The 27971-nt window shown below is 35.2% G+C and overlaps 1 protein-coding gene across 5 annotated transcripts in view; it reads left to right on the top strand.

Annotated features, from left to right (window-relative positions):
• Positions 1 to 27971, top strand: part of TRIQK (triple QxxK/R motif containing) — a 167564-nt gene that overhangs the window by 26071 nt on the left and 113522 nt on the right. For all 5 annotated transcript variants that reach the window (XR_012378256.1, XM_073892955.1, XM_073892957.1 and 2 more), the window contains exon 4: positions 17853 to 17934. Coding sequence is in view for 4 of the 5 variants with exons in the window: in XM_073892955.1 (XP_073749056.1) it covers positions 17853 to 17934 (82 nt within the window). In the remaining variant the exon portion in view is untranslated. The remainder of the gene's footprint in view (positions 1 to 17852; positions 17935 to 27971) is intronic.

Raw genomic sequence — 27971 nt, 5'->3', positions numbered from 1 at the left:
TTTCAAAAGATCAGCTTTTGTCTATGTTGATCATCTCATCTCTTTTGCATCTTTGTTTCATTGTTTATTGCTGTTAGTTTATTTAGTTATTTTATCACTCCTTGTAATTTGGGAGACTTTACTCCTTTTTTTCCTAGTGTTTTCTTTTTAGTTAAATTATAAATATAATACATAAAACAACATGACACAAGAGTGTTAGATGTTCACTTTTCACAAAATGAACACTCATGTAAACAGAACCCTGTAATTTCTTGGTAGTTTGCAGTTGAAATGTTTTAATCTCAGTAATCCATAACATTGCTGGGAATGTAAAGTCTTTTATTGCTTTTTAACTATTCTAAATCTATATCTTCCATATTTTCACTTGATAGCTCTTCTTTAATTATTTCTTTTTTGTGAAACTGAATGCTCTTAGGTCAGCTATCAAGCAATACTTTGACATCTTTTTAGATGAAATGCCTTATAAAAGGCATTACAGGGGCACCTGGTTAGCTCAGTCAGTTAAGCCTTGAACTCTTGGTTTTGGCTCATGTTGTGATCTCATGGGTCATGGGATAGAGCTCTGTGGTGTGGCTGCATACTCAGCAGGGAGTCTGCCCCAGTGATTCTTTTCTTCTGCCCCCTCTCACTCTCTCTCTCCGGTATAAATAAATAAATCTTAAAAAAAAGGCATTATATATTTGATAGAATAGGAATTAAGGAATAGGCAATGGGAGATAGAACCCAGTACAAAGTAGAATATGGTTTTCTCATTTGTGTTTTGGTTCATATCTGGGGTATTTTTCTCTATTGATCCATTGTTATAGAAATATATATATATACACACACACACACACACACACACTTTCAGGGGCCTCTGGGTCACACAGTTGGTTAAGCATCCAACTCCTGGTTCTGGCTCAGGTCATGATCTCACTGTCATGAGATTGAGCCCCATGCCGGGCTCTGCGCTCAGCATGGAGTCTGCTTAAGCCCCTCTCTCCCTTTGCCTCCCCCTTTCTCTCTCTCTCTCTCTCTAAATCTTTTAAGAAGAATAAATTTACTTTTGTATTTTTGCACTTTTTTCTCTATATTTATTGTTTCTACATAGTAGAATTATATTAGTTAATAACCCAGTGCTTCTCCCCATTAACCTATTTTCTCAGTTTTTAAACTCAATACTTTTTATTGTATTTCTCCGGCAGTATAGTTTGGTGGTTTTAAAAATGAGCAGTTTGCATCATTGTTTATAAATATAAGTTTTAATAACACAATCTGTTTCAAAACTACCAGTCTGAGAAATCCTTATATTAGTAAAACGGTAATGATATAATCACATGAGACTTCAATATAATGAATGCATTTAATGCAATTTCTATGAAATTGGATGTGTACTAGTTATTTTTATACTTTTGACACTTATTTACTAATAAAGCTATTTTTTAGTAAGTCATACAGGATTATGAAATTATTAGAAACAAAATAACCAATAAGAGCATTCTGATGGTTGCCTTGAGATGTTTATTTCCCCTTATATACTCAGATTAAGTTTACTTCAGTGAACATATCTTTCATTGGTTTTAAAAGATATATTTAAAATATATGTAGTATTATTATTGGGCCTCTCCAATATGCTTGTTTCTACGATTTGTTTGTAGGCATGAAAATACTTATCCTTAACCTGATACATATGATCATGTACACTAGTTTTTTTTAATTTGAAGGAAATTTGGGAATCATTTAAGAAGGGAAATAACATGATTTTGTCAAGGTCATCCATTTTTTTTTTTTTTAAGCCTGGGTTCAACTAAAATTTTATATGTTCTGGCCTGGTATATTAACACTGAACGTTTCTTAGAAACCATCTATGTACCAAACTAGGATTTTCTTTTCTAGTTAACTTTTCCTAAAGTTAGCCAAAGAGAAGGAGAGAGAAAGAAAAATCTAGGTGATTTTTTTGAAGTGTTTAAAACATTCCTATTATGGAAATATAGTTGACATACAATGTTATATGAGTTTTACTTGTACAATATAGTGATTTGGTAATTCTATACAATATACCATTCTCACTATGGTAAGTGTAAGTACTATCTGTCACCATATACTGTTATTACAATGCTACGGACTATATTCCCCATGCTGTATTTTCTTCCCCATGACTTAATTATTTTATAATTGAAAGTTTGTATCTCCTAATCTCCTTCACCTATTTTGCCCGTGCCCCTACCCCTTTTACCCACCCCCTTTCCTCTACAAGCAACTGTTTGTTCTCTGTAACTATGAGTTAGTTTCTGTTTTTTTTTTCTTTCAGGTTTTTGATTCATTTGTTTTTTTAGATTCTACATATAAGTGAAATATTTTTGCTCTTCTCTAGATGGACTTAAGTGACTTTTTCACTTTTTGTTGTTTTTGGGTGTTTTTGTTGAATTTGAAAATCTAATTACTTGAAATAGGTAATACACATTGAAATGACTAATAATTAGCATAAGTGATAATTGCCATAAATAATAATTGCCACAAACTAAAAGGCAACTTACTAAATGGGAGAAGATATTTGCCAATGACATATCCAATAAAGGGTTAGTATCCAAAATATATAAAGAACTTACACAACTCAACACCCAAAAAACAAGTAAGACATAGACAGACATTTCTCCAAAGAAGACATACAGATGGCCAATAGACATATGAAAAGATGCTTAACATCACTCATAATCAGGGAAATGCCAATCAAAACTACAATGAGATACAACCTTACAACTGTCAGAGTAGCTAAAATCAAAAACACAAGAAACAAGTATTGGTAAGGATGGGGGAGAAATAGGAACCCCTTGCACTGTTGGTGGGAATGCAAACTGGTGCAGCCACTGTGGAAAACAGTATGGAGGTTCCTCAAAAAATTAAAAATAGAGCTACCCTATGATTCAGTAATTGTACTACTGGATATTTACCAAAAAGATTGCAAAAACACTAATTCAAAGGGAGTTATGCACCCCTATGTTTATAGCAGCATTATTTACAATAGCCAAATAATGGAAGTAGGCCAAGTGTCCATCAATAGATGAATGGATAAAGAAGAAGTGGTATGTATATATAATGGAACATTATTCAGCCATAAAAAAAGAATGAAACCGTGCCATTTGCAACAATATGGATGGAACTACAGAGTATAATGCTAAGCAAAGTAAGTCAGTCAGGGAAAGAAATACCATATTATTTCACTCAAATGTGGAATTTAAGAAACAAAACACATGAGCAAAGGGAAAAAAGAAAGAGAGAGAGAAACCAAAAATCAGACTCTGAATTATAAAGCACAAACTGACAGTTACCAGAGGGGAGGTGGTTAGGGGCGTGGGTGAAATAGTACACTTATGATGAGCACTGAGTATTGTAGGGAATTTTTGAATCACTATATTATACATCTAAAATAATATAATACTGTATGTGAACTATACTGAAATTGAAAGGCTTAATAAAAAAAAGCGTGAAAACCATCATTTTCAAATTTTAGATTAAGTGATAAATCAATATACATACATGTAATTGCACAATATAGATCTTTATAGATCTTGAATGTTAGCAATTCAATATATGCAGTCTTTTTCTTTTTTATGTATGAATATTTATGTGTACATTGAAATGACACTTTTAGTTGTCTGTTGGAATTCCATTAACCCTTATCTGCAGAGAACATTGATTTTATTCCACTAGCTATTCCTCCAGAATGCAAACATATGCTTATGAGAAGTAGACCCCATGGTCAACTTTAGGGATAGGCCTAGTTGTTTTAAGAGCAGTCTCATTTTTCTTGCCCATAGAGTGGAGCACTTGTCTGTAAGGCATAAAATAATGTGATTGACATCTGTGGGGTATTTAATATTTGATATTACTATTACCCTCAAGTTGGTCTACATTAGCATAGGTTAATTACTTGTTAGATTTAGTTCACATGGGCTTTTGTCCATTGTTTCTTAGGAGATCTACAAGTTAAAAAATCTTAGGTATTAACTTTTTATTACAAAATATTATACAAAAAAGTAAATATGACAAATTTCATTGATAATAATGCTGATAGGTTTGTCACTGTTAGAGAAGAAAGTTACAAATATAAATGTGGAAAGGGCAAAACTACAATGAATTGTGTGGCATTGGATTGTAAATTGGAAGCACTGACTTCACACCAATATGTATGTTCCCTAGCTCTGTGCACTGACAAGCTTGGAAATGGTATCACACATTAGCAGGGAGCATATCCTGTCCCCAGATCTTGATGTCTAAATACTATTCCTCACTGAAAGGTAACTGAGCTCTTGGGAGAAATGGCAGATTCCAGGGCAGGATCAGGGAGGGTATAAGATGAACCTTGAATATTTTATTGTGCCAGAAAATATAACAGGTGTTTAAAAAATGATGGCAATATGTCAAAAAGATATAAATCACTTGAAGGACATTTCATTGGCTAAATCCAGGACAATCTGAGCATCAAAATAAACAAATGTTATAAATAAATTTTAACCCATTGAATAAAATAGCAATTTACGAGTACATATTGCTATAAACACAAAAATGAATAAATGGGAGAAGAAGACACTTTTTAATACCATAGAATATCAGCTAATAAATGTAGAAGGAATGATGAAATTAGAAAATCATGATGTGACAGCTGTATGAGTATAATTAATTCAGCATGAAATATCAATAAATCCTAAACTAGTAGTTGCATATTTGAGGAAGAACAGGATATTTTATATAATTTCAAAGTACACCTCCAACCAAATACTTATTAATTACAAAGAGGGAAAGACTAAATTCACAGTGGGGAAATCAGGTAGATTATCACCTTAATCAAGTGATCAAAGTTAACACTACCAGTTGAGGAAAACATGCAATGAGAAGAAAACAACATTGCTTCTGTGAAATTCCTTGAGTTTAGTTAGAAAATAAATGAGATAGAACATAGGAAAAACAAGTCAGTCTTTGGGACAAATGAGAAATTCATGTTGGTCATACTCAGTTAGAATGATGCTTGATGTATGATCAAAGAAGCCAGGGCTAGGGATATAGGCCCTTGATACATATATTCAAGGGAATGAGGTACCCAAAGGAGAGCATATGTGGAATGGATGAAGTATGAGGATCACCAGTGTTTAACAGGCAGACTGAGGAAGAGTGCATTGAAGGTGGTAAAAAAGAAATCAAGATGGAAAAGGGGAGAATTGGGACAGTGCCCGGCTGGGAAACCAACAACTTAGTTTCAAGACCAAATACTCAGTAGTGCCATATGTCACAGAGAGATTCGTAAATGAGGACAGTTTGTCCCACAGTACAATCTGATATCATGGTATTGTCATATCTGCAGTGGGTATTGTCTAAAATAATCATTTGTTTCCTGAAATGTAAGTTTTCCAGAAGATGTGCCATTCCTTCCCTCTACTGCAACACCTTATGAATGACAAAACTAGTGGAGGTACAGTGTGTTGTGAATTGTACCTGTGTACTTTATAGTTAGGGCAATAGTGTATTGGGGCAGGAGTTGGCCCATGGACAGTCCTGGTTCATACTTGCTGATCTGGTGTCACAGAGTTCCCTTTCACTCTCAAAATGTTCTGGCTTGGATGGTAAATTATATAGTCACCCTATTTTAGGTCTCTGTTGGCAGAATATTCCTTTCCTACATGAAGCTGGGGAGCTGATAAGCATGTCTTTTAGCCAGTTCTTGACATCTTTTATTCATCAACCAGAGCCCTATTCACTTCCCTTATAATCCTTCTAAATCAGCTTTCCAATAATCCCTCTATTTCACCAAACTTTACATGAAATGGAGGCTTCATGAGATGATAATGTGCAAATTTGAAAAAAATTGGTCAAGAAACATTGGAAATGACATATTCAAGTTCTCTTTAAGAGATCGACAAGGCACAGGAAAGCTTTTCAGTAGACTTCCCAAAGTTGTTAATACGTTGTCCTAAAATGACCATATTTGGGGAACTTGGTTCATGTTTGCTTCAATGTAAATACATGCAAACTAAGAAAAATAAAAACTTTTAACTTCAAATAAGTCAAACTTGGTTATTGTGATTTTGTTAGATTTAGAGTGTATCAGAACATTTCATCTACATTGAACACAGATATATTGGACGTTCCCAGTGAAATGTGTTTAAACCTTTGGGCTAAATAGAAAAAAATGTACTTTCTGTCAGTAAACCTTTGTCTGTGGTAACTTACTGAAAGCTCTGAATCATAAGAATTCGCTAATGTTACTTGAGAACCAAGGAAAGGGAGTTCATATTGAGAAATTATGATTATATATATATATATATTTACTTAGGAATTACAGAGATAAGAATAGATGCCATCTGAGATGTTTGCATCTAGAACTTATTGTTTTCCCTCATCCTTTAGCCACCAGTTTTTGGTACCATCTGGACAGAATAAAACTTTTTATTATCTGTATGATAATTGAAACAATCTTGGGTTTCATAGATTCTCCTAAAATAACCAGTTTAAAGGGATTATAAATATTGAAATATCAAGGCTCGTGACCTTTAGATCTATAATCCTATTTTCAATTACTCTTTGTCTCATCAGAAAAAAACAGTCTGAAGGTGTATTAGTTAGCGGTCAAAGTAGACACAAAACTGCCTTTTCTCTACCTCAGGATCATTGAAGCCAAACATACACTTGCTTCTCATGCGTCTTGACTCATTAAGCTCTTAGCATGCAGTAGTGTACACTGCCTGCCTTACTGGTTTTACACTAGAATCGTAGATGTCTTTGCTCTTTCAATATGGTCAAATATGTGTCTCTTCTTCTGTCGGCACTTTGTAATAGGAAACACAGCGTTTGCTCTTTTGTTTATTTGGTACCATATTGTTGTAACCTGAGAAATTTTTGACAGTACAGTTGACATAATAAAATCCTTTATTTCACTTGGTCTTAGCCAAAAGGCCGAGAAGCGATTATATAAAATCCTTTATTTGAAAGATAGTCTAATTTATGTCACTAATGACTTTTTATTGACAAAAGTTATATCGTGGACCAATCCTAGTTTAACTAACCTATCTCCTTTTGCAAATGTAATGCAAGAAATTAACTGAAGTGCATTTCACATTTTGCTGAATTTAAAACCTGTAAATAGTAATGATCATTTTCCAGTTAGGAACATGGTCACTTACTTGGTAGAAATTCTCTTTCTCAGATTTGAAGTGTTTATCCCTTTGATATCCGTGCAAAGTTCTGAATTTTAAAAAATGATTCCATGGGACCCTGTTACTGCAGCACCCCCTTCCCCCAGTGAGAGCATTGTTGATGGTACATGCAAGGCAGCTTTTCTGCCCAGTCTATTCTGGGCAGTATAAATTTAATGTGTTGTTTTCAAGTATGTCATGTGTCCAGATGCCACGGCAATCTGTGCATTAAAAAGGCATTAAAATAAAAGTAAGTAAAATATTTGTGGGTATTTTTTGATGGAGGCCAGGGAATTAGTGATACAATTATGTTTAGATAAACCAGTTCTATAAGGTTCAGGAAAAACAAGAGCCTTGTTCTCTTACAGCAATTATAAACATTTTATAATGTATATTTATAATACTCCCCTACCCTCACCATTTACCCCTTATCTATTTCTCCCTATTACTCCTTATATTACCTATTTCTGTTAAAGACATACCATCTCTCTAACCGAGTATTTTGCCAGGTGTGGTCCATGTACCACTTGAGATCGAAAATCCTGGCAGGGAGTTGGTGCTTGTTAAAAATTCAGCTTCCTTGGTCTCTCTCCCACCTCACCAACTGGGTATCTTTGAATAATGAGGCCTGGGACTTTGTATCTTAATCCTCACTCAAGTTTAAACGCACCATTATCTTCAGCTTTTCCTCTGCCTCATACCCCCTTTCTGCTCTTCCCAAATTCTGAAAAGTCAAACACCAACTGTCTCTTCCTTTCTACTTGCTGTGTTGTTGCTCTCTTAGTAGATTGCCTTTGGAAAATACCTAGATTTGTTTTAAGCTTGTTAATTATCTTCTAACCTTCTAGCCTTTCTAAACATATTAAAAAGTATCTGATTTGATTACCTCATTGCACAATACCCTCTTATGGTCGCCTGCTGAATTTAGAAAAAGTCTGAAGTTTCAGCCGATTTTTAAAAGCTTCCTCAGCTTTGTCATACTGTCTTATTCAGCCTCCACCAAAGAGGGTGAATGATCTCACAGTCCCTGCTGAGGCCTTCCATCTACTTCCAGCAGCGTTCCTCAAATGCTAGTGCACAGAATTATCTATAAGCTGGTTAAAAAGAAAAGTAGTGATTCTTAAACATTAATGGCCAAAAAAACAAGAACAAAAACAAACAAAAAACCACAAAAAACCCCTGAAGATTCATGGACCTGAGCTCTTGAGCTTTTGATTCACTAGGACTATGATGGGGGAATCTGCATTTTAATGAGCATCCCACACAACTCTTGATGTTGGTGTTGGATGGACAGCATTTTGACAAATGCTGACCTAGAGCCTCTAGTTGCTCCTGGTGAGTTGGTACCTAACTATATTCTAGAGACCTGAGTCTGTCTTCTGAGCTGTTCAGCTCCAGCCAGCTGACCCTTTCCAGAGGGACTGGAATTTCCTCATTTTACCCAGGCCACAGGTGACTCCTGAAGAGGCCGGCATACTCAATGCAGTTTTGAGATAACCTAATTCAAAATATTACACATTCCTGTTATCTTTATTTGCCATCCAAGATGACACATTTAACTATTTGTTCTCTCCCGACCACTTATGCCCATGTTATTCTGTGGTTTATTTCTATTCTTTTACTGGACCAATCTCTTGCTATTCTCTTTCTTCTATTTTTCTTTATATCTTTCTTGAACCCTATCCATCCTCAAGCACTTCATTGATTATCGCTTTTACCTCTTGACATTCATTGAAACCTGATTTTTCTCAAAGACACCATTTCCATAAAGCCTTAACTGGAGACTCTTCTTTAATTCTCCACATACCTGTGGATTAAAAGTCTTTTTATTTTCTTTTTGCCACTTCTAGTTCATTTACTTTTCCATGCATATAAAAACAAACAAGACAAATGAAACAAGAAACCCAGCTCCTTTGTAGTTGATTCCATTTGACTGTAGTAACCTCAACCTCCTAATTGCTGTTAAGTGTGGATATCCAGGTCACTCCTCCGTCTTCCTAACTTAGAGCCTTTCCGCCTTAGCCCAAATCCTTCAACCACCCCGGGTGCCTTCACTATCCACATGTGTGATGTTTGTATTATCCTGACCCTCATTTCCTTGTCTGCCATGCTGTTTTCCTATTGCTTTAGTCACTCTGGATCATAACCTACTCCATCTCAGTAATAACATCAATCACTCCATACTCTCTGTTGATAACCTTTAGTTCTCTAGTCAAACAAAATCTAGTTCTTTTCTTCCCCAAACTTTGGTTATTTGACCTCATCCAAATTTTAAAGTCCAAAAATTGGTTCACTTTCTGCTTAACTCTATATCCTCTGATGTCTTCACTTCCTTCTCTAGTTTTAGACGCCACGACACATCACTTTATCCACTTTATATAGTATCCTAAACTTTTTTGCCCTACTGCCCTTCTGTCATGCCTCTCTGGGAAAACCTGAACTTGCTTAATCCAGCTATCTATCCCTTCCCAAAGCCAGCAGTGAACAGCTGAGCACTCGGGGGGAAAAATGCTATTTTTCAATCATGTAGCTTAATGCTACCATGGGTTCATGGTTACCAAATTAATTTGGTCTCATAGTGTTTCTCATTAATCCTGTTTTCCCTGGACAGCCTTTTCTATTTTGCCCCTGCATAAATATCCCCAGCATAAATTCCAGCCTCTGCACTCAAATTTCCAAAGTTTCTACCTTCTATTTCACTCTTAGAAGATAATCATGCCTCCTACTTCATGGTGAACGTGGAGCTGCCAGGTGGAACTTCTTTGGACTACCAAACCTCAAAACTTACATTAGTCTTACCCATCTTTTTTTCCTCTCTACTGTTAAAGTGAAAGAGGTAGTTTGCTGTGATTATTACTTCAAGTGTGCCCTGAATTCTATCTCTTCCTACCTACTTGAAAATCGTTTTTTTTTTATTTTTTTTCCTGTCCTTTCACCCCTCACTTTCTATTGGCTCCTTCTACTTACTATTTAGACTGACTCCGATTTCCATCTGTACTCAAAAACAAACAAGCCCTCAAGAGTAAAACAAAACAAAGTATAACAAAAAAATCTTCCCTAACCTCTCCCTCTCTGAGTAATATCCTATCTCTCCCCTTCCCTTTACTTATTTTGTAATAGATTTGTCTATGCTTTCCATATCTGCTTTCTTATCTCTTATATATTCCTTTGTCCATGGGAAGCAAGTGTTTTAATGAGTGTTTCAGGGAAGAGGCAGGGATCACCATTGTTAAATGATGTTACAAGGGCACATCAAACTGATGAATACTCACTTGATTTAGGTCTAAAGGAGCCATTGCTTCTTTCACTCAGCACACTCTTTTTGAGATTTATCTCCATTGTTGCATATTATCAGTATTTTTTTTCTGTGTAATATTATACTGTATGAATAAACCACAGTTTACCAGTTCTGCTCTTGATCAACATGAGGGCTATTTCCAATTTTTGGCTATTATGAATAAAGATACTATGAACATCCTTGTACAAAGCTTTTTTGTGGGTGTGTGCATTTCTCTCTCTTAGATAAATACCTAGGTGTAGAATTGCTGGCAGTTAACTTTGTAAGAAATTGCCAATTTTTCCAAAGTGGTTGTGATTTTACACTCCCATCAGCAATGTCAGTTGCTCCACATCCTGCCCATATTTTGTATAGTAAAACTTTATTTGAACCATTTTAGTGGGTGTAGTGGTATTTTAATTCTTATTTCAATTTGCATTTTGTTGACTACTAATGGTATTGAGCTTTTTCATGTACCTATTTGTCATCCTTATATCTTCTTTGATGAAGTTGCTGTTGAAGTCTTTCATCTGTTTTTTTATTGGGTTGTATGTTGTATATTATTGAGTAATTCTTTATACATTCTAGATGTAAGTTCTTTTTTCAGATACAGGTATTATGAATATTTACAAACTATCTGTAAATTACATATTTTCTTTTTTCTTCCTGGTATCTTTTGATGAGCAAAAACTGATTTTGATGAAGGTCAGTACATCCTCTTTTTTTCTTTTCTTTATAGTGTATACTGTTTGTGTTCTAGGAAATATTTGCCTACTCCAAAGTCATAAAGATAATCTCTTTTTTTCCTAGTAGCTTTATTGTTTTAGCTCTTTTGTTTAGGTTTATGATCTATCCTCAATTGAATTTTATTTATTTATTTATTTGAGAGAGACAGAGTGAGTATGAGCAGTGGGAGGGGCAGAAGGAGAGGAAGAAGAAACAGGCTCCCCACTGAGTAGGGAGCCAGACATGGGACTTGATCCCAGGACCCTGAGATCATGACCTGAGCCAAAGGCGGATGCTTAACCATCTGAGCCACCCAGGCACCCCATCCTAAATTGATTTTTTTTTAAATTTTATTATGTTATGTTAATCACCATACATTACATCATTAGTTTTTTTTTTTTTAAAGATTTTATTTATTTATTAGAGAGAGAGAGAATGAGAGATAGAGAGCAGGAGAGGGAAGAGGGTCAGAGGGAGAAACAGACTTCCTGCTGAGCAGGGAGCCCGATGCGGGACTCGATCCCGGGACTCCAGGATCATGATCTGAGCCGAAGGCTGTCGCTTAACCGACTGAGCCACCCAGGTGCCCCACATCATTAGTTTTTGATGTAGAGTTCCATGATTCATTGTTTGCATATAACACCCAATGCTCCATTCAATACGTGCCCTCTTTAATACCCATCACCAGGCTAACCCATCCCCCCCACCCCCCTCCCCTCTAGAACCCTCAGTTTGTCTCTCAGAGTCCATAGTCTCTCATGGTTTGTCTCCCATTCCGATCGCCCCTGTTCATTTTTCCCTTCTTACTATCTTTTCTTTTTTCTTTTCTTTTTTTTACATATAATGTATTATTTGTTTCAGAAGTACGGGTCTGTGATTCAACAGTCTTACACAATTCACAGTGCTCACCATAGCACATACCCTCCCCAATGTCTATCACCCAGCCACCCCATCCTTCCTAGCCCCCACCACTCCAGCAACCCTCAGTTTGTTTCCTGAGATTAAGAATTCCTCATATCAGTGAGATCATATGATACATGCCTTTCTCTGATTGACTTATTTTGCTCAGCATAATACCCTCTAGTTCCATCCACGTTGTTGCAAATGGCAAGATCTCATTCCTTTTGATGGCTGCATAATATTCCATTATATATATATATATATATATATATACACACACACACCACATCTTCTTTATCCATTCATCTGTCAATGGACATCTTGGCTCTTTCCATAGTTTGGCTATTGTGGACATTACTGCTATAAACATTGGGGTGCACATACCCCTTCGGATCACTACATTTGTATCTTTGGGGTAAATACCCAGTAGTGCAATTGCTGGGTCATATGGTAGCTTTATTTTCAACTGGGTTCCTAAATTGATATTTATAATTGGTGTGAGATAGGGGTCTAATTTGGGCTTTGTTTTCCTGTAAGGATATACAGTTGTTCCAGCACTGTTTGTTGATACTGCATTTTAGTTCCATCATATAGTTGAAGAATGAGTCCCAACAACTAAGATTCCTTTCTTGGTATATGACTTTTTAGGGTTACACTGCTAACTATCTTGTAGTTTCTTTCTTTATGAATTTTTATGTCATGTTGGCTAGTGATCAGGATTTTAGAAATCACCTTTTCACCTATTGAAGTTCTGACATTTTTTTTCTGCAGCTATAAAGGAATTTAATTTGACAAAGTGAAGATGAGATGGTCACTTTGATTCCTGAAAACTTAAGAAGACCACTGGTTAGCTCTCCAGTTTTACACAATAGGAATTTTTTCCTGCTTGTAATAACTTATCTCAATGTTATATTTATGTCAAAGTATACATTGTCTACTGTGTCACGCTTTGATAGTCTCCCAAACAACTTATTTTTTTCATTTCCTTAAGTGTGGAGAATTATCTCTGAAGATCTGAATCATGTGCCCTTGCTGGAATATTAAAATATAGATTCCACAAATGGGGGAATGTGGAAATGACATTTAAAGGACATTGTAGAGCATGAGCAAATTCATAAAAATGTGAATGAGCTTGTCAAAATCATGGAACTAAAAGCTGAATTTGATAGTGCAGTAGAACATGAGTAAGGAACACAGGACAAACTTGTGTTATTAATGGTCCTGTATATTAAGAGTTTTTGCTTTATCTAGGAAATGGGCCATTATTTGGATGACTTAAATATGTTGCTTACATGATCAGCTTTGAATTTTTAAACCATCAGTCGAAATAATGAATGCATCAGATTAGGGACAAGTGTCTTCTTTATTTATCCACTACTTTGTTCATCACAACATCTGGCATAAGATTTTATTTTCATGATTGGTTCTCAATTCTGATCCAGCCATAACCACACATCTTTTCTGCCTCTTTATAACTTCATACTAAAGTAAGAATTTTTTTTAAGGAAGGGTCTTTTAGCCTTAAAAACTGAGATGATTTTTTTTTTTTGTGGTCATAGGTTGAATTTTTTAATAACCTGTGTTTTGATCTATATTTAAATGTCACAGTCTGGATTGAATGTTTTTTCTGGAAGCAGAGACATATGTGAAGGCTTCAGGTTTCTTATTTCTTTACTTGTTCTTTCTGGATTTCATAAAAGAGGCATAAATGAGCAATGAAATAACTGGGTTGGAATGTGATAGGATATTGCACTACCTTTGTTTGTTTTTAAAGGTCACATATTGTACTTAAAAATACGTGTGGCAAATTGCTGTATAAAATTCAGGTTAAGAAAGGATATTAAATACAAAAACACTCTCTTTAATCTGAAAAGTCCTGAAGAGTGTAAATTTTTAATTAAATAAAAATTAATTATGAAGTATTTTAATATGCAATTTAGGCATTAAATAAAATTAGCATTTTTTCTTCCTTAAGTATGTGTTATCAAGTTTCAGGAATGTTAAAAAGTTCTCTGATGATTTAATCTGAAATCATTCCTACAGCAAAATTCATAAATAATAAATATTATCTTATTAATCCATATTTTAGTTTAGCTGGGTCTCAGAGCAAGTTAGTTCCTCAGGGAATGTGGTGTTCTTTATAAAAGAAGGTGATGAGATGTAATCTCCAAGGAATTAAATTGTGAAAACAATCTTGGTATTGTACATGCTAATATAAATCTGTTATTCCCTTTCCGCATCTATCACAACACATTTTAAATTGTGGCTGATCTCGTATGCAAATAGCTGTCTTATTAGAAATTGCGGCTCTATGTGCTAATGTCTCTCTGGATTTCTTGGGAGTTTGCTATCTAACCATCAAAGCAATAGAAATGAATGATGATTACTGCAAGGCTCTGAAGAACAAAGAAAAGTCAGAACATTTTAGAGGTTCTAGATGTCTGAGGCACTGACAGTTTGCACCATACACATGAATGGGAATCTCTTTAGATCATTTAAAATAGCCTCAATGTGTTTATTAGGAAAGTAAAATATTTTCTACCTTCTTGTGTTTGTTACAGCTAATAAAATGTAAGGTATTTGTGCATGGGTGTGTTCTTTAGATGTTTTTTTGTTTCAACATTTGGTAAAATTTTATTTTGCTTAAAGAATAGAATAGGATAAAGAATGGAGTAGAATAATTTCAGAGAATAAAGTTTTAATTTTTGAAATTTTGGTTAAGGATTGTCAGTCACCAAAATCATTGGGAACAAAAAATTAAAGCTAGTTCTTCTTTAATGTATCTCTTAGGTTGAAGTTCTTTTAAAGATTTTATATTCACAGGTTTTATACATATAAAATGTATCAATTCATAGAGTACAGGGCTAGGTTCTTTAGCTTTTTTTGGTATCACTTTGTTCATTTAAAGTACATTTTAAAATAAGTAAAATCTAATTCCTTTTGTTGAAAAGATATTCTCTATGGATCCCTTCCTTTTTTATTTACAACGGGTAAGGAATGAATAAAATACTGGCTTTTAAAGTGTTATCTCTGTTAGGATGCTGGTTTAAATGACCAAGCAGGAATTGAAGGAAGCATAGTGAGTGACTGTTTTGGTAGGTGGCCTTAGTATTTTGCGTTTTAAAAATTTAAGCTATTCCATAAAGGCAACAGACAAAACTAAATTGAAGAGGGAATAATGTCTGTGTATTTATTTATTTAAACTAACTTCTCTCCTAAAATGGTTATATTTTTTCTAGCTCCACATAATCAAGATTAAAATAACTTGACTCCTCTTTACAATTAGTAAATGCAAAACACTATGCAAATGGATTGCTATATTAATAAATTATAACCTATCTATTGATATTTTTATGATGCTTGTATTAATGTTCTGAATAATAACAAGTGAGAATATAGGGTTAGGTGATGTCTTGGTTTCATTTCTGAAATTTTAAGGTTATATTATCTTAGATGTGATAGCTACATGGTTTATGAGAGGTGACGATTTAATTTATTTGACTTTGTCTTATTTTGCACATTCTCAAATATTACCATAATATTAAATCTGAAGATTATTATGTATAGAAAAATGGATTTTTAGCAGAACTTATAATTTTTTTACACATAAGTAGTAATTATTAATTTGGGGATGCCTTTTACGGTGTTGGGTGGTATCATCGTTAGGATCGTTCTGTGTGACCATATATATAAATAAACAATACAGTTTGATCTGAACAGATTTCAAAGACATTTGGCATTTGAGAACCTTAATATTGTTCTTTAGGAAAATTACAGTTTAATAATTTATATGGAGACATCTATACATACTTCTTTTAGTTAGGGTGGTACTACCTACTGTAACAAACAAATATAAAGTGTATAGAGGCTTAGATGCTGCAAGTTAATTCTTGTTCTCACAGCAGTGTGAAAGAGAAAAACAAGTTGGTTGAGTAGGTTTCTTTTGTGTAGTCATTCAGGATCCAGGAAGTCACAGGCTCTGCCATCCTCATCACATTTCCAGCATCACTCTGGGGGCCATTTCCATTTTAGCCAGATGAGTGAGTACATATGGAAAGTTTTTATAGGTTAGTTCTGGAAGTAGCAAACACTAATTTATTCATATTCTGTTGGCGGAAATTCAATCACATGCCCACAGCTAATATAGAAGGAGGCTGGAAAAGTTGTCAGGTGAGCTCAGGAAACAAAACAAAACAAAACAAAACAAAACGAAGGAGAACATGTATTTTAGTAAGCAGCCAGCAATTTTTCCTACAATCCACCTTTCTGGTCATGAAATAGCCATGCATATCCTTTTTCCTGACTCTTTAGTAGGAAGATCCTAAAGTTCCCAGCTTACTGCATCCAGGACAAAGCCAAGGATCTCAAGCCAGGGCATAGTGCTCCCTCTTAGGTTGGAATATGCTTCCTTGAAGTTTACAGACTCTAAGATTTTCCTAATGGTGAAGCGGAAGGTAACTGCTTCATCTCCTATAATCAGTCCCATTTAGAAAGGGAAGGATGGGAAGAATGGGAAACATACAGGAAGCACTGATCAGCATGATAATGAAACCGGCTGTTCTTGAGGCCACTGAGAAGGCCCATTGTACTGACAGAAGTTTCTTCCTTGAGTCTAATTATGGTTTTTTAGAGAAGTTCCCTTGTCCATTGTTCTTTATGGCCTTCCCTTCTGGATGGTTCTCCTTTCTGGTCACATATGAAATGGATGTTCGAAATCTACAGAGTTTGCCTTCCTTGGGGGCTGCAATCTGCTGGTTTAAGTTTAGAGGTCCAAGGATTGGTTTTCATTCACATACTTTTTTAGACAAAGTTGATTTCCTTGTAAATATAATTCCCTCAGATTTTATACCCTTCTTACTATTTCTGCTTAGTTCCATGTGACCGTGCAATCTCTGCCACATATATTTTTTTAAAGTTTTTATTTAAATTTCGGTTCGTTGGCAGTGTAATATTAGTTTCAGGTGTACAGTACAGTGATTCAGCCCTTCCATACAACACCTGTGCTCATCGCAAGTGCGCTCCTTGATCCCCCTCGCCTAGGTCACCCATCCCCCACCCCTCCCCTCGGAACCGTCAGTGGGTTCTCCATGGTTCAGGGTCTGTTTCTTGGTTTGCCCCTGTCTCCTGTCCTTTTCTCCCGTTTGCTTGTTTTTTTCTTAAAGTCCACATATGTCTGCCACATATTTAAATTCAATAAAATAATAAGCTTTGAAAGATGTGGATTGAATCAAATAGTGCATATAATGTAGTAAGCATGAGAATATTAGTAAATGGTAGTAATTTATACTGTTTACGGAAGAAGAGACAGAACCAGAACTCAAATTTAGGCACTTTTGTTACCTATGTCATGCTTTTTAAAACAAGATTCAAAGCATCTGAGATTCATACTTTAGCCTTTTTGTGTAACAGAATGGATAATTGGAAAGAAACGTACTGCCAAGAGCATGCCTACAACCCCAACCCATCTGAATAAATGGTACATGATTTTCACATTTACCGATAATACTCTCTAACAGTTTGGTTTAATTGAGTATTGATAGTACTTGATAAAATGAATGTTACCAAGAACAAATAATTGGGAAATTTAATTACCAGCAATTGTATCCTTGATAATTTATTTGAAAGAATTTTGTGTTCTTTACTGATATCTAATGGGAATAAGTCAAAGGCATTTTTACCCATTGCTTTAAAAATGAATTTTATGGAATAAATTATTCCTGAAGTTTGTAGATAGTCCTTTTGATGTTTTAGGACTTCATCATAATTATTTTCTTTCTCTGCAGCAGGCATTTTGGAGATCAAAGATGGGTAGAAAAGATGCCTCTACTATAAAACTTCCTGTTGATCAGTACAGAAAGCAAATTGGTAAGCAATGAATTCCCTTTGATACATTCTTGTGAATTAAGATAAAGAAAAAAGCAACTATGTGTGATATTAAGAAAATAGCTTCTCCTTAATACATATGATACACAGAATATGAATAATGAAGGACTATATATTTTTAAAGAGCAAAAAATAAGTGTAACCTACTTACCAATGGAGAAATACACGTTGTGTACTTGTGATTTTCAAAGCTCTTATAATTTTTGTGAATTTAATAAAAGCAAAAATGCATTTTATTATTTTTCTTAAGGCCAGATGCATTTATATGGTAAATATTTTTAGTGTTATCATCTTTTAAATCATTTATTTTTATCCATGTAAAAACTTTTAATTTTGTTGACTCAATGACAATAGTTTGATAAGCCTGAAATTCTTCTTTAAAATTTTACTTTAATAAAATGGTGGACTAGAGAAAAGTCCACTAGTCAACGTACAAAAATAACAGGAAACTTACCTATTTTATACTGTGCTCTAAGTACAGGATTTTCTACCCATTTTTTTCAAGGTTACATGGAGTATTTATAAAAAATTACCCACATACAGAGTTACAAACCAAGTCCCCCCAGTTTTAAAGAATCTGTATCCTAGAACTACAACTTTGAGCAAAGGTTAGTAAATTAGAAATCGGTTAGAAGCAAAAAAGGTAACTTCCCTTTTCCATCCTGTACCCTCTCTTTTTACATGTTCCTACTCATTCCCACCCGTTCCCACTTCTTTGGAAATAAAAAAAATAACAATTAATAAAAAACCTCTTCTAAAACACTGAAGGATAAACAGAGAAGTTACAATAGAAGTCAGAAAAAAAGTAGAAATTATTGATACCGAGTATATACATATTTTATAAATGTGATATATAAGGTGCACTCCATAAAGATATTTCTGTAAAACAAAAGAGATGCAAAATGAAAAGAATATTTAGAATATATATAACCAATTAAAGATATATATATATTTAGAAAAATAAAGTCCTACTATAAATAAATAAGGTAGTCTGGAAACCCAATAGTAAAATGGGTACAAAACAGGAAGAGGCAATTCATGAAAGAGGAACTCTGAATAAACAAAATAAAAACAAAACAAACAACTATTACAATAGAAAAATGAAATCAAAAGAGCCTTACAAAATGATCTAACTCATCTAACTGGTAGTCTGATTAAAGCAAATTAAAAAAAAGTATTTCTAACTGATTAAATTTCCTGAGGGATGGTTTATGATGTTTGATATTTTTTTGGTATATTCCACCTTCCTTCACTTATAGGATACCTGATGAATAAATAGTGTGGATTGTTATGTTATTTATGTGTTTAAACAGGACTGACTTATCAGATTAAAGCCTCTGATGAAATGGGATATGCTAACCACGTAAAGAATAGCCATATCAGGGATCAGTTCACAATTCAACTCTTAAATATACAATTCTTAGAATTTTGACAAGCGTAAATACCTGTATAACCAGAAACGCCAATCAAAATAGAAACATTTCCATTTTCTCAGGTAATTCTTCATATCTGCTTCCAGTCAGTCTCTATCTACCTCCATATGCAACCACTGTTCTGATTTCTATCACCATAGATGAATTTTTTCTAAAAAAAAAAGCCCTGCAAAGTTTGTTATTGAAATTTTTATCTAATAATCAATTTTGGAGAATAGACATTAAAATCTAAAGTCTTCTGTATTATAAATAAACATGACATATCTTTTATTTAGTTCTATTCATATTTATTAGAGCCAAGGAAGGGTGAGACAAAGTAATATAATTGTGAGGCCTCAGCCCTGTTCTTATACTAAATTGTTTAGAGGGTGCTGTGATATGCATTATATTCCCATACAAAGTTCTCTTTCCTATTTTACTTCCTCTTGAAAATACTAGTTCCACAAGATCCACCTGTCTCACAAGGTTCTTTGGAGAGTCATGAGAAGTGTCAGACCAGTTTGTAAACTACAGTGTTGCATGGATATGAGTTATCCTGTGTGTACTTTGCAAATACAGTAATCATAATCTAACACAATATATTAAAAGTAAAAGAGTGGTGGTATACTTTGTTCACTACTTTTAAGGATAATGCACTGCAGTCTTAAGGTTCTTATGCATATACTATAGAATATTATGATATATGTAAGGTTTTGTAAAGACAGAGAAATAAAATAGAAAAGATATTGACTAGTTAATTAATACAGACTAACTAATTAAGATATTAACTAATTCAAGGATTTTCTCAAGGAAGCATTATCTGATTTTCCATATCAGAGTTAGAAAGTACCACAAGCCTGAACTCATACTAATGATGATAGATCTTAAATGGAGTCCTATGAAGATGTTTCCCAATCTGATAAAAAATGTGAGGAGGGAATAAATCAGACATAATTATCTTGAAGAGATACCTCAGTATTGGTGGTAAAAAAAAAAAAGAAATATACAGGGCAGAGCAAGATGGCAGATAGGAGACCTGGATTTCGTCTGGTCTCAGGAATTCAGCTGAATAGGGATCAAACCATTCTGAACACCTATGCACTCAACAAGAGATCTAAGAGAAGAATAGCAACAACTCTCTGAACAGAAAAGCGACCACTTTCTGGAGGGAGGCGGAGCAAGATGGCGGAGGAGTAGGAGACCTGCATTTCGCCTGGTCCCAGGAATTCAGCTGAATGGGGATCAAACCATTGATTGGAAAGCTTGCAGGGAACAAAAGCACCCGAGAGCAAACCCGAGCAGATTGCTTAGCCCAGACCGACAAGGGTGGGGCAATTCCACCTCCTGCAAAGACATTTGGAAACCATGGCAACAGGCCCCTCCCCCAGAAGATCAGAACGAACAGCCAGCCAAGACCAAGTTTACTGATCAAGGAGAATGGGAGAACTCCAGTGCTAGGGGAATACTGCACATAGAATTCATGGCTTTTTTTTACCATGATTCATTAGTTTTTCAAAGTTAATTTTTTTAACTGTTTTTTTTTAAATTTTTCTATGTCCCTTTTTCAACCAACATCTTATCAATCCCTTAAAAAAAAAAAACTTTTATTTTTCATTTTTAGAGTCATATTCTATCCCTTCATAGTAGTTACCCTTATTTTTGGCATATATATATAAGTTGTTCTCTCTTTAAAATTTTGAGATACAGTTTCTTCTAACAGATCAAAATATACCCTAAATCATTAGTGTATGGCTTTGTTCTAGTCTCCTGCCTGATCACATTCTGTCCCTTTTTTTTCTTTTTTTTTAAATCTTCTTTTTTCAAACAACTTCTTATCTTATCAATTCCTTTTATAAAATCTTTTATAATTTTCATCTTTACATTCATATTCCATCCCTTCATTGTATCAACCCTTATTTTGTACATATATAGTCTTCCTTTCTTTAAAATATTAGGAGGCACTTTCTCCTAACAGACCAAAATACAACCAAAATCTAGTGTGTGGCACTGATCTATGCACTAGCCTGATCATATTAATCATATTCTTTTTTTTTTGTCTTGTTCGGTTTTTGTTTGTTTTTATCTTTTTCTTTTCTTTTTTCCTCTTTCTTTCTTCTTTCTTTCCCTTTCTTTTCCCCTGGTTTCAGGTCTTTTCTGGTTTGTTTAGAGTATATTGGCTGGGGACATTGTTAACCTGTTAGCATTTTGTTCTCTTATTCATCTATTCTCCTCTGGACAAAATGACAAGATGAAAAAAATCACCTCAGCAAAAAGAACAAGAGGTAGTACCGTCTGCCAGGGACCTACTCGATACAGACATTAGTACGATGTCAGACCTAGAGTTCAGAATCATGATTTTAAAGATACTAGCTAGGCTTGAAAAAAGCATGGAAGTTATTAGAGACACCCTTCCTGGAGAAATAAAAGAACTAAAATCTAACCAAATCGAAATCAAAAAGGCTATTAATGAGGTGCAATCAAATATGGGGGCACTAACTGCTAGGGTAAATGAGGCAGAAGAGAGATTTAGCGATATAGAAGACCAAATGATGGAAAATAAAGAAGCTGAGAAAAAGAGAGATAAACAACTACTGGATCACGAGGGCAGAATTCGAGAGATAAGCGATACGATAAGACAAAACAACATTAGAATAATTGGGATCCCAGAAGAAGAAGAAAGAGAGAGAGGGGCAGAAGGTATATTGGAGCAAATTATAGCAGAGAACTTCTCTAATGTGGGGAAGGAAACAGGCATCAAAATCCAGGAGGCACAGAGAACCCCTCTCAAAATCAATAAAAATAGGTCAACACCCCGACATCTAATAGTAAAAGTTACGAGTCTCAAAGACAAAGAGAAAATCTTGAAAGCAGCTCAGGAGAAGAGAGATGTAACCTATAATGGTAGAAACATTAGATTGGCAACAGACCTATCCACAGAGACCTGGCAGGCCAGAAAGGACTGGCATGATATCTTCAGAGCACTAAACGAGAAAAATATGCAGCCAAGAATACTATATCCAGCTAGGCTGTCATTGAAAATAGAAGGAGAGATAAAAAGCTTCCAGGACAAACAAAAACTAAAGGAATTTGCAAACATGAAACCGGCTCTCCAAGAAATATTGAAAGGGGTCCTCTAAGCAAAGAGAGAGCCTAAAAGCAGCATAGACCAGAAAGGAATACAGACAATATACAGTCACAGTCACCTTACAGGCAATACAATGGCACTAAATTCCTATCTTTCAATAGTTACCCTGAATGCAAATGGGCTCAATGCCTCAATCATAAGACACAGGCTATCAGATTGGATTAAAAAACAAGACCCATCGATATGCTGTCTGCAAGAGACTCATTTTAGACCCAAAGACACCCCCACATTGAAAGTGAGGGGGTGGAAAACCATTTAACATGCTAACAGACACCAAAAGAAAGCTGGGGTGGCAAGCCTTATATCAGACAAAATAGATTTTAAACCAAGGACTGTAATAAGGAATGAGGAAGGACACTATATCCTACTTAAAGGGTCTATCCAACAAGAAGATCTAACAATTGTAAATATCTATGCTCCTAATAGGGGAGCAGCCAATTATATAAGACAATGAATAACAAAAGCAAAGAAACACATTGACAACAATACAATAATAGTGGGGGACTTTAACATCCCTTTGACTGAAATGGACAGATCATCTAAGCAAAAGATCAACAAGGAAATAAAGACTTTCAATGACACACTGGACCAAATGGACTTCACAGACTTATTCAGAACATTCCATCCCAAAGTAACGGAATACACATTCTTCTCTAGTGCCCATGGAACAGTCTCCAGAATAGATCACATCCTAGGTCACAAATCAGGTCTCAACCGGTACCAAAAGATTGGGATTATTCCCTGAATATTTTCAGACCATAGTGCTTTGAAACTAGAACTCAATCACAAGAGGAAGGTCGGAAAGAACTCAAATACATGGAGGCTAAAGAGCATCCTACTAAAGAATGAATGGGTCAACCAGGAAATTAAAGAAGAATTAAAAAAATTCATGGAGGCCAATGAAAATGAAAACACAACTGTTCAAAATCTTTGGGATACAGCAAAGGCAGTCCCTAAGAGGAAAGTATAATAGCAATACAAGCCTTTCTCAAGAAACAAGAAAGGTCTGAAATACACACCATCACCCTACATCTAAAAGAGCTAGAGAAAAAACAGCAAATAAAGCCCAAACCCAGCAGGAGAAGAGAACTAATAAAGATGAGAGCAGAAATCAATGAAATAGAAACCAAAAGAACAGTAGAACAGATCAACGAAACTAGGAGGTGGTTCTTTGAAAGAATTAACAAGACTGTTAAACCCCTGGCCAGACTTATCAAAAAGAAAAGAGAAAGGACCCAAATGAACAAAATCATGAATGAAAGGGAGAGATCACAACCAACACCAAAGACATACAAACAATTATAAGAACATATTACGAACAACTCTATGCCAGCAAATTAGATAACCTGGAAGAAATGGATGCATTCCTAGAGATGTATCAACTACTAAAACTGAACCAGGAAGAAATAGAAAACCTGAACAGACCTATAACCGCTAAAGAAATGGAAGCAGTCATCAAAAATCTCCCAACAAACAAAAGCCCAGTGCCAGATGGCTTCCCAGGGGAATTCTACCAAACATTTAAAGAAGAATTAATACCTATTCTCCTGAAACTGTTCCAAAAAAGAGAAATGGAAGGAAAACTTCCAAACTCATTTTATGAGGCCACCATTACCTTGATCCCAAAAGCAGACAAAGACCCCATCAAATAGGAGAATTACAGACCAATATCCATAGTGAACATGGATGCAAAAATTCTCACCAAAATACTAGCCAATAGGATCCAACAGCACATTAAAAGGATTATTCACCACGACCAAGTGGGATTTATCCCTGGGCTGCAAGTTTGGTTCAACATCCGCAAATCAATCAACGTGATACAATACATTAACAAAAGAAAGAACAAGAATCATATGATCCTCTCAATAGATGCAGAAAAAGCCTTTGACAAAGTACAGCATCCTTTCTTGATCAAAACTCTTGAAAGTATAGGGATAGAGGGTACATACCTCAATATCATAAAAGCCATCTATGAAAAACCTAAGGCGAATATCATTCTTAATGGGGAAAAGCTGAGAGCTTTCCGCCTAAGGCGAACGTGGCAGGGATGTCCACTCTCACCACTGCTATTCAACATAGTATTAGAAGTCCTAGCCACAGCAATCAGACAACAAAAAGAAATCAAAGGCATCCAAATCGGCAAAGAGGAAGTCAAACTCTCACTCTTTGCAGATGATATAATACTCTGTGTGGAAAACCCAAAAGACTGCACCCCAAAACTGCTAGAACTCATACAGGAATTCAGGAAAGTGGCAGGATATAAAATCAATGCACAGAAATCAGTGGCATTCCTCTACACCAACAACAAGACAGAAGAGAGACAAATTAAGGAGTCGATCCCATTTACAATTGCACCCAAAACCATAAGATACCTAGGAATAAATTTAGCCAAAGAGCCAAAGGATCTGTACTCAGAAAAGTATAAAATACTCATGAAAGAAATTGAGGAAGACACAAAGAAATGGAAAAACGTTCCATGCTCATGGACTGGAAGAACAAACATTGTGAAGATGTCAGTGCTACCTAGAGCAATCTACACATTCAATGCAATCCCCATCAAAATACCATCCACTTTTTTCAAAGAAATGGAACAAATAATCCTAAAATTTGTATGGAACCAGGAAAGACCCCGAATAGCCAGAGAAATGTTGAAAAAGAAAAGGAAAGCTGGCGGCATCACAATTCCGGACTTCCAGCTCTATTACAAAGCTGTCATCATCAAGACAGTATGGTACTGGCACAAAAACAGACACATAGATCAATGGAACAGAATAGAGAGCCCAGAAGTGGACCCTCAACTCTATGGTCAACTAATCTTCGACAAAGCAGGAAAGAATGTCCAATGGCAAGAAGAGAGTCTCTTCAACAAATGGTGTTGGGAAAATTGGACAGCCACATGCCGAAGAATGAAACTGGACCATTTCCTTACACCACACACAAAAATAGACTCAAAATGGTTGAAAGACCTAGACATGAGACAGGAGTCCATCAAAATCCTAAAGGAGAACACGGGCAGCAACCTCTTCGATTTCAGCCGCAGCAACTTCTTCCTAGAAACATCGCCAAAGGCAAGGGAAAGAAGGGCAAAAATGAACTATTGGGATTTCATCAAGATAAAAACCTTTTGCATAGCAAAAGAAACAGTCCACAAAACCAAAAGACAACCGACAGAATGGGAGAAAATATTTGCAAATGTTATATCAGATACAGAGCTAGTATCCAAAATCTATAAAGAACTTATCAAACTCAACACCCAAAGAACAAATAATCCAGTGAAGAAATGGGCAGAAGACATGAACAGACATTTTTCCAAAGAAGAAATCCAAATGGCCAACAGACACATGAAAAAGTGCTCAACATCGCTCGGCATCAGGGAAATCCAAATCAAAACCTCAATGAGATACCACCTCACACCGTCCGAATGGCTAAAATTAACAAGTCAGGAAACGACAGATGTTGGCGGGGATGCGGAGAAAGGGGAACCCTCCTACACTGTTGGTGGGAATGCGAGCTGGTGCAGTCACTCTGGAAAACAGTATGGAGGTTCCTCAAAGAGTTGAAAATAGAGCTACCATAGGATCCAGCAATTGCACTACTGGGTATTTACTTCAAAGATACAAATGTAGGGATCCGAAGGGGTACGTGCACCCCAACGTTTATAGCAGCAATGTCCACAATAGCCAAACTGTGCAGAGAGCCAAAATGTCCATCGACAGATGAATGGATAAAGAAGAAGTAGTATATATACACAATGGAATATTCTGCAGCCATAAAACGGAATGAGACCTTGCCATTTGCAATGACGTGTATGGAACTGGAGGGTGTTATGCTGAGTGAAATAAGTCAATCAGAGAAAGACATGTATCATATGACCTCACTGATATGAGGAATTCTTAATCTCAGGAAACAAAATGAGGGTTGCTGGAGGGGTGGGGGGTGGGAGGGATGTGGCTGGGTGATAGACATTGGGGAGGGTATGTGCTATGGTGAGTGCTGAATTGTGCAAGACTGTTGAATCACAGATCTGTACCTCTGAAACAAATAATGCAATATATTTTAAGAAAAAAAAAGAAGAAAGCAGGAGCGGAAGAATGAAGGGGGGGAATCGGAGGGGGAGACGAACCATGAGAGACGATGGACTCTCAAAAACAAACTGAGGGTTCTAGAGGGGGCGGGGGTGGGGGATGAGTTAACCTGGTGATGGGTATTAAAGAGGGCACATCCTGTGTGGAGCACTGGGTGTTATGCCCAAACAATGAATCATGGAACACTACATCAAAAACTAATTATGTAATGCATGGTGATTAACATAGTAATAAAAATTTAAAAAAAAGAAATATAAATAGCAAATAAAATGAGTATCATAGTGGGTTTTTTTTACTATTAAAGTTATTGGTAAGCTAATGTAATTGCTAGTTAATAAACATTCACAAGGAATAGTGGTATTACATATGTGCAATGTCCTCTTGTTATGAAATCTCACTTATTTATATAATTTTTGTATGGTCAGTCAGTAACTATATTTGTTTGGCTATACCAGTGGCATATTTTGAATAATGATTTTAATATCACTGTTTACTATTTATCTTCTGCTAAAAGTTTTGCCTTTTCAATTATGTACTAAATGACAATAATTAATGGCTTTTAATAAAAGCTTTCTTTACAATATTCTTTGCTCAGATAAGAATCAAATGTGACTGTAAACACCTTGTAGATACTGAATCCTTACATTAAATGGACACTGTTTTGATTACTATAGCATGATCTTGAAATGTGTAGTGAAGATGTAATACCTTCTCGATTTCAAGGCAATGCACCTAAGAAAAACAATATTCTGAAACATTGCTGGCTTAAAGTGGAAATAAGTTGGTTTGGGTCTTTTCATTTCTTCAGATATAATTTTGTAAAAATAGAGAGTAAGATTGCCTAATATTACATGTATTATTCTAGAGATAAAGTATTTCAAGATTGGAAGAGAATTTTAAAAACTGCTTTAACATAATTAAGATATTTTCTAAGTATATGTTATTAAGTATATCAGGCCAATTAATATTTATATGTATTAGGTAAACCATTATAAAAATACAACTGATTTACTTGTAAATCTCTATTTTCTTATATAATAAAAGTTGATAACAATTATTAAGCATCTTGTGCCAGGCATATCTTATTTTATCTTCACAGTAGTCCTGTAAAAAAGCAACTACTATTATATAACTCCATTATATGGATCAGGAAGCCTTGGCACAGGTGCGTTAAAGAATTTTCCCAAGATTCTACAATTGTTAGGAGGTAGATCCAGGACTCAATTCCAAGAAATTGACCCTTAATCCCTTCACTATACTTCTTTTTTGGGGTTGAAGACTATATTAGGTACTGGCAGATGCAAAGATAATTAAGTCACAAGATTTGAGTTCATGGAATTGACAGTATAAATAGCACTTTGGCTGTCAGGAGAGTCT

Source organism: Callorhinus ursinus, unplaced genomic scaffold (genome assembly GCF_003265705.2).
Source record: "Callorhinus ursinus isolate GAN/ISIS: 27379988/994484 unplaced genomic scaffold, GSC_fseal_2.0 scaffold5, whole genome shotgun sequence".
NCBI classification, from domain to species: domain Eukaryota; kingdom Metazoa; phylum Chordata; class Mammalia; order Carnivora; family Otariidae; genus Callorhinus; species Callorhinus ursinus.
This window is presented reverse-complemented; position numbering and strand designations above follow the sequence as displayed.